A 14,548-nucleotide genomic window follows, 5' to 3' on the forward strand; every position below is an offset into this window, starting at 1 on the left:
TGAAAAAAAAACTTTTCCATATCTATTCAATGTTTGCTGCTAGGCCTTTCATATTTCACAGGTTTATTCCTCAAGACAAGACCTTACTTTGGGTATCAACATATTTGATTTGCATTTGAGAAAGTTTAACCTTTGCTATAAGTTGCCATACAGGGGCATCAGTGTTTCACAAACACATCTTGTTCCTATATGTTCCTTTGTAAAACTTTGATCCCATTGTGGCCCCACTCTACACCCGGGGGTCATCATTTGAACAAAATTGAATCTACACTACCTGAGGATGCTTCCATATCAAAATAACTAAACATGATTTTCTGTTCTTGAGAAGAAGATATTTTCTTCTATGTTCCTATGTAAAATTTTCCATCCCCCATTGTGGCCCCACCCTATCTCCTGGGGTCATCATTTTTACAAACTTGAATCTACACTACCTGAGGATGCTTCCTTATCAAAATGACTGATCATGGCTTTGCAGTTCTTGAGAAGAAGATATTTTCCTATATAAGATTTGATCCCCCATTGTGACCTCACCCTACCCCTGGGGGTCATGATTTGAACAAAATAGAATCTATACTACCTGAGGATGCTTCTACGTAAATATGACCAATCATGGCTCTGCTGTTCTTGAGAAGAAGATTTGCAAAGATTTTTCCTATATATTTGTATGTAAAACTTTGATCCTCCATTGTGGCCCCACCCTACCCCCAGGGTCATGATTTGAACAAACATGAGTCTTCACTACCTGAGAATGCTTCCATATAAATATGAACAATCATGGCTTTGCTGTTCCTGAGAAGAAGATTTTTAAAGATTTTTCCTATATGTTTGTATGTAAGACTTTGATCCTCCATTGTGGCCCCACCCTACCCCTAGGGGTCATGATTTGAACAAATTTGAATCTTCACTACCTGAGGATGCTTCCATATAAATATGACCAATCAGGGCTTTGCTGTTCCTGAGAAGATTTTTAAAGATTTTTTTTTTAATCTATGTAAAACTTTGATCCTCCATTGTCGCCCTGCCCTACCCCTGGGGGTCATGATTTGAACAAACTTGAATCTACACTACCTAAGGATGTTTCCACATGAGTTTCATCTTTCCTGGCCCTGTGGTTCTTGAGAAGCAGATTTTTAAAAGATGCCATTAATTTTTCACTAATCTTTAATTATCTCCCCTTGGAAGAGGGTGTGGCCCTTCATTTGAACAAACTTGAATCCCCTTCACCCAAGGATGCTTTGTGGCAAGTTTGGTTGAAATTGGCCCAGTGGTTCTTGAGAAGATGTTGAAAATGTGAAAAGTTTACAGACGGACGGACGGCGGACAAAATGTGATCAGAAAAGCTCACTTGATCCTTCGGCTCAGGTGAGCTAAAAATTACTCTCTGTCAACATGCAGACTTCACTACAAGCTAAAAAGAGATATCTAAAGATTTTGAGGCCTCTAGTACTTCTTCAAGGGTCAAAAAGTTGGTATTATTAGCAAATGTAAAAGTATATTGCAGTGCACCATGTAGGACAAAACATTAACTCGCTTTAACTTCAATGTTAAAGTCTTAAACAGTGAAAAAACAAGAAGTCACCAGTAGTGTTACATTTTGTAAAATGAGACAAAACAGTTAATCTATACTTCAACAATTTATTTGGTAATTTACAAAATTTATTTGCATGTAAAGCATGAACACAATAATGAAATTCTGTATAAAAACGTAAAACATGTCACTTTACAACCTTTAACAGACCTGCCAACAGTAAATGTAAATTTCATATCCACTAGCTTTGAATGAGTACTAGTACACATGTACTTTATGTATAACGAATGCGAAAACAGCTTTTTACTAAAGACTACAAATAATAATTTTTACAGTTCAGAAGTGACTCCTGAACTCGCCCTTTCTTGTATATGGGAATTCTGTTTACCTCTCCTCACTGAATTTGTCTCTGTATGAAATCTTTTATTTCAGTGATATGGATTTTCTCCTGAAAAATATATTAGTAGTTGTGTAATCAAGCATTTGAAGTAACAACGTTTGTTCAGTAAACTCCCTCTGTCTTACCTTCAGTGTGCTGTCACGGTGCCTTACACCAATACAGGCCATGTCTATTGTAGTATCATCTATCACTACACTGAAGGGGATCCCTAATTCATCATTCCTATTCATGAAAAATATATAAACTAGAAGGGCAGTGAGACAGAAAAATCAGTAAACTGTTCATTGGTAAACTACAGTAAATGTACCTAATAAACTGGTGCTCTAGGGAGTCAGTACTGGAACTGACATCCAGAGAGAGGATGTTGGCATCGTGGATCTCCTTGGTGATGTGTTTTATGACCTGTTTAAGAACTGGGTTACCATTCTCTGTCACAGCAATGGACAAGTTGTATGGGGCAAAAGCAGGATGAAGCTGCAGAACCTATGAATAATGCAAAATGTTTGGTAATAAGTTAACATAAATCTAATTGTCAATAGGAGGTGAGTTTCCCACTATTTGCAAAATCTTACTAATTTTGTACAAAATGTAAACAAGAGGGCCATTGTTGGGCCACAACAATCACATGAGTCATTATGGCCCTACTGTTTTTCATCAGCATAATTATTCCCTATATATTCCTTTGTAAAACTGAGATCGTCTATTGTGGCCCCACCCTATCCTAAGGGCCATGATTTGAACAGTTTGAAAATACACTACCCGAGGATGCTTCAATATCAGTATGACCAATCATGCCTTTGCTGATGTAAAACTTTGATCCCCCATTGTGGCCCCACCCTAGGCTGGGGGTCATGATTTGAACAAATTTGAATCTACAAAATCTGAGGATGCTACCATATCAATATGATTAATCATGCCTTTGCTGTTCTTTAAAAGTAGATTTTTTTTTCTATTATTCCTATGTAAAATTATGTCATCCATTGTGGACCCACCCTACCCCAGATTACCATGATTTGAACAAATGTGAATCCACATTACCTGAGGATGCTTTCACTTCAATATGACTAATCATGCCTTTGCTGTTCTTGAAAAGAAGATTTTTAAAGATTTTTTCCTACTTGTCTTTGATCATCCATTGTGGCCTCACCCTACTTACAGAGCTCATGATTTGAACAAACTTGAATCTACACTACCTGCAGATGCTTCCAAATCAATATGACTTATCATTCCTTTGATGTTCTTGAGAAGAAGGTTTTTAAAGATGGTTTCCTATATATTCCTATGCAAAACTTTGATTCCACTCTACCCCCCAGGGACATGATTAGAATAAACTTATATCTACACTATGTAATGAAGCCTTCAGAAAAGTTTCATCTTTTCTGGCCCAGTGGATCTTGAGAAGATTTTTGAAAGATGCCATTTACTTTTCACTTATTCTTAATTATTTCCCTTGAGTAATTTTGAATCCTCTTCACCCAAGAATGCTTTGTTGCAAGTTTGGTTAAAATTGGCCAATTGGCTCTAGAGAAGATGGAAATGTGAAAAGTTTACAACAATGTCAATGATATGAACAGAAAATGGAAAAATTTCATTCAGAAAGGCTCACTTGAGCCTATGGCTTTGGTGAGCAAAAAAAGCTGAAATATTTGATTTAAACAAACAGAGCAAATATAAACATCCCAATCCATCCAAACAGACCAGAAATCTGCCTTTGAAGAAGCCATGACCTTTGTCCATATGACTCCAACAATCCCAGCAAAGCTTTTTTTCATCTTCCAGGGATAGACATTAACTTTCAGATTCACTTGCCCTTCGGGCAAGTTATCTCAAACTTTGACATGTCCGAATGCAAAACTTTGTTGCCCAGGATTAGGAAAGAACTTTTGAAAAGAAGAAAATTATTAATTACTGTAAATATATGTTATGATAAGAAAAAATGTGACCAAATACACTACTGTCAATTTGGCAAGTTGAGCTACCTGAAAAAATTTTGATGCTGCATCTGTACATAAATATATACCACTGTGCTTGTGAATTTAACCTTTTAACACAATTTCATGCAGCAATAACCTTCCGTTTCCTTTTTATAAAATTCATTAAAAAAATTATTTTCGGTAGGATCCTTTTGTGAATTGTGACTTTCGGAGATAACTTGTGAAGCAACGCTAAAGGAAGATAGTTTCTACGAAACATACATCTTATCTTGATCAGGATACATCGTGTTACACTTTACTTATATTCTGTGTGTAAATAAATAATCTAATTTCCTAATAAGAAGTTAACAAAATTTTGTTAGACGTAGAGTGTATATTTACTATGAAAGAAAATAACGAACCCGATTTTTAAATGAACGGTATATAACCCAGAAACGCTACCAAGGAATTTTGAATGCAAAAACATTGTCAGTCAGGTGCGTGTGGATATCAAGTGTTCAATTTATTGTGTTATTTATAAATTAATGTAAACTAAATAAATATGTACATTTGTATGAGAAAAATTCACTTGCCCGATCGGACAAGTACGTCGACAATTTCATTTGCCCAAACTGAGAATTCACTTGTCCCGGGCAATCGGACAACCGTTAATGTCGATCCCTGACTTCAAGTAATTGCATGTAGAACAAAAATTCTCTTTAACATGTAACTTTACCAAAAAAGTTGAAATGAGATTACATGTATATATTCATCATGTCTGTCTTTGCAAAATATTTAAAATGTAGGGCACACTGGGAGGACAAAGAATTAAAACTTTAACGTGGGTCAACCTAATGTCAAGTGTGATGGTGTTTTTTTTCCACCCCCTTTTGGGGAGGGGGACTTTCAACAACTGCTAGCAATATGTTTCTTTCAAATTTATCCAAAGATTCTGATGACACTGGAAATCTGCCCTAGGGAAGGAAGAATCATAAAGATTTACAGGAACATCCCAAAATAAATTCCAGATTTTTTTTTGGGAGAAGGGGAGGGGGAGGGCAGAGATTTTGTAATTAATTTGGTTTACACCACACTTTAAAATGAAAAGAGCTACAAATCCATTATATACTTAAGATTCTGGGTATATGTGCTGTGCAAGTGCTCTCAGAACACAGGAACCACATCCTTTGACCCTACGACCCCCCAAACAATCCCTGCAATCTTACCGTTCTTGTTCCCTTGCCTTCATGTTCAGTGTCCAGGGAGAAAGTCTTTTTCTCTGTGTAAGCATCTAATATGTAAGCCAGCATGCCTCCCTCCAGGAACATATTGCTCTCGATCACTGAAGGCACACAGCTCTCCTGTCCATAAGAAGGCTGGAAAAAAAAACACAAAATACTGAATACATATACACAGTATACATGTACAGAGTATACATGCACCAAATATACATGTACAAAATATACATGTACAGAATATACATTTACAGAGTATACATGTACAGAAAAAAATGTACAGAAAACACATGCAGAGTATACATGTACAGAATACTGTACATGTACAGAATATACATGTACAGTGTATTCATGTACATTGTGTACAGATTATACATGTATAGAGAATACATGTACAAAATATACTTGTATAACTATACATTTACAGAGTAAACATTTACAGAGAATACATGTACAGAATATACATAAACCATGTATTAATGTACATAGTGTACAGAGTATACATGTACACAGTATTACACAGTGTACATGTAGAGTATATAGGTACAGAGTATATATGAACAGAGTATATACATGTATGTACATAGAATACATGTACTGAGGATATATGTAAAGAGTATTCATGTATAGAGTATACCTGTACAGATTATACATGTACAGAGAATACATGTACAGAAAATACATGTACAGAATATTACATAGTATACATGTACAAAGTATACATGTACAGAGTATTCATGTATAGAATACAGTAAAACTCGTTTAGTACGAACACGGATATAACAAATTCATCCCCGGCAAAATTCTTAATTCCTTGTAAAATATTACAGATATAACGAACTCGGATATAATGAATTTATGGTTATAGCAAACTGATTCTGTGTCCCCTAGAAGTTAAAAATAACGAAATTTACATCTTTTATAGCGAATTTTTAAAGAATTTAGTTTTTAAAATATTGAACTGACATTTACTTTGTAAGTATATATATTAGAACACTATTCATCCGAACATATTTGAACTCCAAGGTAAATTTTATATTTTATACTTCCTAAATACATTTGGTAGTCATACTTCAAGGAAAAAAAAAATCTATATTGCAAAGTCGCTATGTATACTTTAACGAATTTGTTATACAGATATTACGGATATAGTGAAGTAAATTCTCAGGTCCCCAGAACTTCGCTATAACCAAGTTTTACTGTATACAGGTACAGATTATTACAATAGTTTATGTACAGATTATGCATGTACAGAGTATTTCATAATGTACATATTCAGAGTATATATGTACAGAGTATTACATAGTATACAGAGTACAAGTACAGAGTAATATGTACAGCATATTCGTGTTCAGAGTATACAGCTTACTCCACTTATATTGAAATCGCTTATTTTGAAATTCCGCTTATTTTCAAATAAAAATGAATCCCCAGTTTTAGCCTCTCATTTTCTTTGCATTAAAATAATGGGTATAATGAAATTGGCTATTTTGAAATATCCATTATATTGAAGCCACCGCTCGGTCCCCAGAGGTGATAATGAGTTGTTTTCATAACGGTTATATTGAAGTACTCCCTGGCGGCTGTCATTACGGTTGGTGACAGTAATTATGCCTGACTGACCACTTGATATACAAGTGTGTGAATTAATAAGTTCTCACCTTATGTGTTTTTATACTGCTTTTACAAAATAAAATTTATTCACTGTTGAATTCTTTGTTTTCACGTATACGGATGTATTGAGGCTAGACGTAATATGGGAACCCCACAGAAAAGAAAAACTGTCTTAAGACACTAAATACGAACTAGTTATGGCTATCGGTAAGAAGACAAAGCCTAAATCCGAAATAGTTAAGGATTTTGGGATTAACCCGAGTACAATTATGATGATATACAAGCAGTAATTGAAGCGTTTAAATCTGGTGATTTTTCTCCAAAACGTAAAAGAATGCATTCGGGGAATTATAATGAGGTTGAAGATTGTCTTTTCAAATGGATCACAAATGCAAGATCCTCAAACATAGCCATCAAACACAGTATTCCATGCAATCTATTCACTGTAATAGATAACCAAATTAATTTGTTTGGGTTTATTCTTCTTTATTTTAGATCGGGATTGAACTTTTAAAAATGGCCGCTTCATTTCAGTCGATTTCATATATATTGAATTACGGATATATTGAAATAATTTGCATGGTCCTCTGAATTTCAATATATCCGTAGTAGGATGTACATGTACAGAGAGTAAATGTACAGAATATACATGTACAGATTATACATGTAATGACAAGAAAATAGTTTGTTTTTTTAAATTAAATTAAATTTAGCATAAATGATTGCCTATTTCAATTACTTTTAGAATTTGGTTAGATGACATCAATTCCTTGATATCTGGATGGGAAGAGGATTCAAGAAAATTTCTCCCATGATTCTTTATGACCTCCACTGAATCAGGTCCCCAAGGAAACTCGTACTGTATATGTATGACATTCTCCTCATCTTTTGACACTTTCTCTGTAAAACTGGAGGGACTTCCTGCAAACTGACAGAGGTGACTGAGTGTTATATGTGAGGTGTTAACATTACAGTTTATTTATCTCCAGCTCTTTTATTGTTTTACATGAAATCCTCAATCAACAAATAACCTTCTATTAAAACGTATTAAAATTTCAAGTGTTTACAGAAGTCATAAAGTTTTTGAAGTAAGATGCTATAAACTGTAACAAATTAATCTCCCTCAGACATTATCATAAATACTAGAGTCTGTCCATGACTTACCTTACACCACCACATAAATACTACAGTTTGTCCATGTCTTACCTTACACCACCACATAAATACTAGAGTCTGTGCATGTCTTACCTTATACCACCACATAAATACTAGAGTCTGTGCATGTTTTACCTTACACCACCACATAAATACTAGAGTCTGTGCATGACTTATCTTACACCACCACATAAATACTAGAGTCTGTGCATGTCTTACCTTACACCACCACATATATACTAGAGTGTGTGCATGACTTACCTTACACCACCACATAAATACTAGAGTCTGTCCATGTCTTACCTTACACCACCACATAAATACTAGAGTCTGTGCATGTCTTACCTTACACCACCACATAAATACTAGAGTCTGTGCATGACTTACCTTACACCACCACATAAACACTAGAGTCTGTCCATGTCTTACCTTACACCACCACATAAATACTAGAGTCTGTCCATGATTTACCTTATGCCACCACATAAATACTAGACTCTGTGCATGTCTTACCTTACACCACCACATAAATATTACAGTATGTCCATGTCTTACCTTACACCACCACATAAATACTAGAGTCTGTGCATGTTTTACCTTACACCACCACATAAATACTAGAGTCTGTGCATGTTTTACCTTACACCACCACATAAATACTAGAGTCTGTGCATGACTTACCTTACACCACCACATAAATACTAGAGAATGTCCATGTCTTACCTTACACCACCACATAAATACTAGAGTCTGTCCATGTCTTAACTAACACCATCACATAAATAAAATAGTCTTTCCATGTCTTACCTTACGCCACCACATAAGACGAGAGGTCACCAGCTGGTCAAACTGTTTGACTGAGGACTGAGGTCTACAGAAACTGAAGGTCACCAGACTGGTCAGCTCTCTGGAACTGTAAAGATTTACTAGTATTATGGAGTATCAGGTACATTTATATGAAAACAAGATGTGCTTGTGAAACACTGATGCCCCCTGTATGGCAACTTATAGTGAAGGTTAAACTTTCTCAAATGCAAATCAAATATGTTGGTACCCAAAGTAAGGTCTTGTCTCGAGAAATATTGAGGAATATACCTCTGAAATATGAAAGCCCTAGCAACAATCATTGAATGGATATGGAAAAAGTTAAAGTTTTTCAAAAGTAAGTAAAACATCAGGGTCAAGGTCACATGGTAAATATTAATGGTGCCCAAGGAAAGGCCTTCTCAAAAGAAATACACATGTGAAATATGAAAGCTTTAGCACCAACCATAACAAAGTTATGGCCAATGTTAAGTTTTTCAAGAGTAGTCAAACTCCAAGGTCAAGGTCAATGGATTACAATTGTTGGTATGCAAAGGAAGGTCTTGTTACAAAGAATAAACACATGTTAAATGTGAAAGCCCTAGCACTAACTGTTCAAAAGTTATGGCCAATGTTAAAGTTTTCGAAAAGTAGGTCAAACTCCAATGTCAAGGTCAATAGGTCAAAGTTGTTGGTATCCAAAGGAAGTCTTGACACAAGGATTACATATGTGAAGTATGAAAGCCCTAGCACCGACCGTTCAAAAGTTATTGCCAAGGTTGAAGTTTTTTCAAAAGTAGGTCAAACTCCTAGGTCAAGGTCAAAAGGTCAAAGTTATTGTATCCAAAGAAAGGTCTTGTCATAAGGATTACATATGTGAAGTATGAAAGCCCTAGCTTTACTTCATATAAAGATAGGACTTTTCACACAATCTAAATCAATCACGTTTCAAAGATATTAGAAATTTAAAACAATAACCGATTTATTTACTGACTCCGCAATTACACTGTAAATAACTGACACAGTTTAAAGTCAAATTGACTACGGAAACATGAGGTATTTAAGTTCAAAATTGGTGAAAATTTTAATTTAAACGTAAATAACATATATCATGGTTATCTACACTCAATCTCGTGTTATTATTTTTTAGCTCAGATATGCCATATATAGCTTTAAAATATAACAATACTCAAAAATACAATCTATATAAAAAACTTAATATGTAACAATACTGATAAGTACAATGTATATAAAAAATACTTTTAAAATACATAACAACACTACTCACTCTAAGAGGAAATATAAACAAGAGGCCCATGGGCCACATCGCTCACCTGAGCACAGTGGATAGGCAAAAGCACAAATCAGTTCAGTATTGAAAAGATTCCGGGGGAGGGGGGGGGGGGGGGCTTGAATTTTAAACTACCTGATGATGCTTCCATGTCAAAATAACAAATGGCTTTGTTGTACTTGAGAAGATTTTAAAAATATTTTCCGATATATTCCTTTGTAAAAATTTGATCCCCCCCTTGTGGCTCCTCCCTATCCCAGGGGTCATCATTTGAACAAACTGGAATCTACACTACCTGAGGATGATTCCATATCAATATGACTAAACATAGCTTTTCTGTTCTTGAGAAGAAATATTTTTTCTATATGTTCTTATGTTACATTCGATCCTCCATTGTGGCCCCGTCCTACTCTCGGGGGTCATCATTTGAACAAACTTGAATCTACACTACCTGAAGATGCTTCCATATCAATATGACTAAACATAACTTTTCTGTTCTTGAGAAGAAACATTTTTTCTATGTGTTCTTATGTAAAATTTTCTATCCCCCTATTGGGCCCCACCCTACCCTTGGGGGTCATCATTTGAACAAAATTGAATTTACACTACCTGATGATGCTTCCATATCAAAATGACTAATCATGGCTTTGCAGTTCTTCATCAGAAGAAATCTTCCTATATATTTCTATTTCAGACTTTGATCCTCCATTGTGGCCCCACCCAACCCCAGGGGGGCAACATTTGAACAAACTTGAATCTACACTACCTGAGTATACTTCCACATTTAATATGATCAATCAGGGCTTTGCTGTTCTTGAGAAGAAGATTTTTAAAGATTTTCCTATATATCTCTATGTAAAACTTTTATCCTCCTTTGGGGCCCCACCCTACCCCCGGGGGTCATGATTTGGACATACTTAAATCTATACTACCTTAGGATGCTTCCATATCAATATGATTATTTAGGGCTTTGCTGTTATTAAGAAGAAGATTTTTAAAGATTTTTCCTATATATTTCTATGTAAAACTTTGATCCTCCATTGTGGCCCCGTCCTACCCCCGGGGGTCATGATTTGAACAAACTTGAATCTACACTACCTGAGGATGCTTCCATATAAATATGACCATTCATGGCTTTGCTGTTCTTGAGAAGAAGATTTTTAAAGGTTTTTCCCATATATTTCTATGTAAAACTTTGATCCTCCTTTGGGGCCCCGCCCTACCCCCAGGGGTCATGATTTGAACAAACTTGAATCTACACTACCTGAGGATGCTTCCATATAAATATGACTCATCATGGCTTTGCTGTTCTTGAGGAGAAGATTTTTAAAGATTTTTCCAATATATTTCTATGTAAAACTTTGATCCTCCATTGTAGCCCGCCCTACCCCCGGGGGTCATGATTTGAACAAACTTGAATTTACACTACCTGAGGATGCTTCCATATAAATATGACTCATCATGGGTTTGCTGTTCTTGAGGAGAAGATTTTTAAAGGTTTTTCCCATATATTTCTATGTAAAACGTTGATCCTCCATTGTGGCCCCGCCCTACCCCCGGGGGTCATGATTTGAACAAACTTGAATTTACACTACCTGAGGATGATTCCATTTAAATATGACTCATCATGGCTTTGCTGTTCTTGAGAAGAAGATTTTTAAAGGTTTTTCCCATATATTTCTATGTAAAACTTTGATCCTCCATTGTGGCCCCGCCCTACCCCCGGGGGTCATGATTTGAACAAACTTTAATCTACACTACCTGAGGATGCTTCCATATAAATATGACTCATCATGGCTTTGCTGTTCTTGAGAAGAAGATTTTTAAAGGTTTTTCCCATATATTTCTATGTAAAACTTTGATCCTCCATTGTGGCCCGGCCCTACCCCCGGGGGTCATGATTTGAACAAACTTGAATCTACACTACCTGAGGATGCTTCCACATGAGTTTCATCTTCCCTGGCTTTGTGGTTCTTGAGAAGAAGATTTTTAAAAGATGCTATTAATTTTTCACTAATTCTTTATTATCTCCCCTTGAAAGAGGGCGTGGCCCTTCATTTGAACAAACTTGAAACCCCTTCACCCAAGGATACTTTGTGGCAAGTTTGGTTGAAATTGGCCCAGTGGTTCTTGAGAAGAAGTCGAAAATGTGAAAAGTTTACAGACAGACGGACGGACAGACGGACAGACGGACTACAGACAAAATGTGATCAGAAAAGCTCACTTGAGCCTTCGGCTCAGGTGAGCTAAAAATACTTATAAAATACATAACAATACTCACTCGAAGAGGAAATGATGAGGTTCTTTTACTGAGTGTTTGAAGCAGACTCCAGTGTGAGCCAGAGAGAAAGGGAGAGCACTGTTAAACATCTTGTGAATGTCCCCAAAATGATCCAAACACTCTGTCATAATACATAATAAACATCACTAGCCTGAAATGAGCTTTCTACCCTTGAAAATGTAGATCTTGGGATTATCTTATACAGTCTTACCTTCTTGAAAACTTTCTCTCAGAGAATTACTTGACCTGATTAAAAAACAATAGTGGTGGTTAAAACCATGGAGAATGTAGTAATATTTTCATTTGCTATTAACAACAAACAAAACACCTGGAAAAATTTTGACCTTACTTGTCCGTTTTCAGAATTCCTCCCTCCACTGGGAAAACCCTCCAATCTTGTCTAATCACCACCCAGTCCCACCTATAACAGAATGGCCATGTTTATAAGTAAAGATTATTATACTCTAGCAGAAATATATGTGGAAATATTCATTTACATTTAACAGATTACAGAACAAGAGGCTCACGGGCCACAACGCTTACTCTTCAAAACATCAGTCCCATCCTAGTGCCAGGGGTGATAATTTGAACAAGCTTGAATCTAAACAACCTGAGGATACTTCCAATATTTTACTATGATTAAGATTCTCTCAAAGATTTTTCTTTGTTTTTCTTTTGTGGCCCCAGCAGTCAAAAAGTTGCATCTACAGGACCTGACAATGTTTGCATATTTAATTACATGTATATCACTAATCAAGGACCTGATCATGAATTAAATTTTTTTTAAAGTTTTTAATATATATATAAATCCCACGTAAAACTTTGATATCCTTTTTGTGGGCCCATCCTATTTGATGCAGCAATGTTTTAAACAAAGTAAAATCTGCACTTACTGAGGATGCTAGCATATTATTATCACTAATCATGGACCTGCTACACTTGAGAGGAAAATTTTTAAACACATTTTTCTAATATCCCAGTAGGGATAAAAGTTTCAAATGGGTCCAATCCTTCCCTGGAAGGTCATGATTTGAAATAAACTTGAACCAAGGTATAAATCATACACTCTGTACTAACATTAGTATTTTTGTTAGCTTACCATAAAAGGTAGCATTGTTACTCAACATACCATGTTTGTCTAATATTTCTCTTCAGTAAAGTCCCTGCTGGTCCAAATTTATAGCTGCTTCCACTGTGGTCTGCCGACTTCTGAGTAACAAACCCACGGAGTTGTAGAAGGTGTTTCAGTTTTGGCCACTGTTCTGCCGTAACCTTGCCCATTTGGTTACCTCATGTATTATGATAGCACTAGTGTATATCATTATCTATAGGAGAATATGCAGTATTATGATTTAAACAAACTGTGGATTAACTTCTAAAATTAGTTAATATAACCCACATACACTTAGCCTGCAATAACATAACACATCATAAAATTTGTCAATACCTGGTACTTTGATATGCGTTAAACTTGATCTGAAATATACACAATTTTTGACAATTGTAATTCACTTTCTCCCATTATCAACTTTTTCATCACTCCCACGTGGTTGTTCTTTTTTTGTGTTCATAACTTGTTATGACACACCTAGGTCTACTCTGATTATACCTAAGTACAACAATTCTAATTGGCTATTTTTTCCAGGATCTACTCTCAAAGATCATGCCTATGATGGCATATGACATGGGTACAGTGCATATTTGTAAACATCTATCATTAAATTTTTTATTCTTTTATCTTTTCCCTTGTATATTTCTTTTCGACAGACTGTCGAGGTATATTACCCAGGATGCACACATTATCAGGATCTGGCAAACTCTTCAGTGCCATGTTTATTTCACCCAAACACACAGGTTGTAATACGAAAAAAACAGGTCAATCATAGAACTTAGAAAAACAGGTCCCATGACCAATGCTCATTAGTTAACTGTTTTCTCAAACTCAGTCTCGTTCCTTAATTTTTTGATTTTCAAGAGACACTCAGCTAGCCTTGTGTCTCCTGAAAATTAAAAAAAAAAATAAAGAATGAGAGTCTGAGAAAAACTGTTTACTATAACGAGCATTGGTTATGCATGGGACCCATAATTTCTCAGTTCTATGATTGATTCTCCCCCTATGTGACATGACAGCCATCACACTCTCTGTCAATCTGATAACTCTCCTAGTCTGGCCTCTTGATACTGATGTTTGAGAGAGGGATCTGGTGGCATACACAATGAAATACAGGGAATCCCCTTGTACCAACCAGTAGAGGTCTTTTTCTTCACAAATTCTTATAATCTGCCATGCCAAGTCACACACAGATTTGTAAATAATAACAAACAAC

General features: G+C 35.7%; 1 protein-coding gene across 1 annotated transcript; it reads right to left on the reverse strand.

Moving 5' to 3' along the window:
* Nucleotides 1–1,667: 1,667 nt before the first annotated feature.
* Nucleotides 1,668–13,557, reverse strand: LOC133199410 (DNA polymerase subunit gamma-2, mitochondrial-like). The gene is made up of 10 exons (XM_061335216.1): nt 13,351–13,557; nt 12,571–12,642; nt 12,433–12,467; nt 12,222–12,342; nt 8,653–8,758; nt 7,430–7,618; nt 5,068–5,217; nt 2,236–2,411; nt 2,054–2,150; nt 1,668–1,976 (listed from the first exon to the last, which is right to left on the reverse strand). The coding sequence occupies exons 1-10, from the start codon at nt 13,500–13,502 to the stop codon at nt 1,923–1,925; spliced, it is 1,152 nt and encodes a 383-aa protein (XP_061191200.1). The 5' UTR covers nt 13,503–13,557; the 3' UTR covers nt 1,668–1,922.
* Between the last annotated feature and the right edge of the window lie 991 nt (nt 13,558–14,548).

This window comes from Saccostrea echinata, unplaced genomic scaffold (genome assembly GCF_033153115.1).
Source record: "Saccostrea echinata isolate AGI-Se365-2 ecotype Australia unplaced genomic scaffold, CSIRO_AGI_Sech_v1 ptg000034l, whole genome shotgun sequence".
NCBI classification, from domain to species: Eukaryota; Metazoa; Mollusca; class Bivalvia; order Ostreida; family Ostreidae; genus Saccostrea; species Saccostrea echinata.

What these genes read in the sequence shown, in the direction of transcription:
- LOC133199410 (XM_061335216.1), bottom strand. Translation starts at nt 13,502, where the DNA reads ATGGGCAAGGTTACGGCAGAACAGTGGCCAAAACTGAAACACCTTCTA. An exon ending in GGAATTCTGAAAACGGACAA is followed by an intron (nt 12,468 to 12,570) that starts GTAAGGTCAAAA and finishes TTTTTTAATCAG; the next exon opens with GTCAAGTAATTCTCTGAGAG. An exon ending in CTAGAGCACCAGTTTATTAG is followed by an intron (nt 2,151 to 2,235) that starts GTACATTTACTG and finishes TTTCATGAATAG; the next exon opens with GAATGATGAATTAGGGATCC.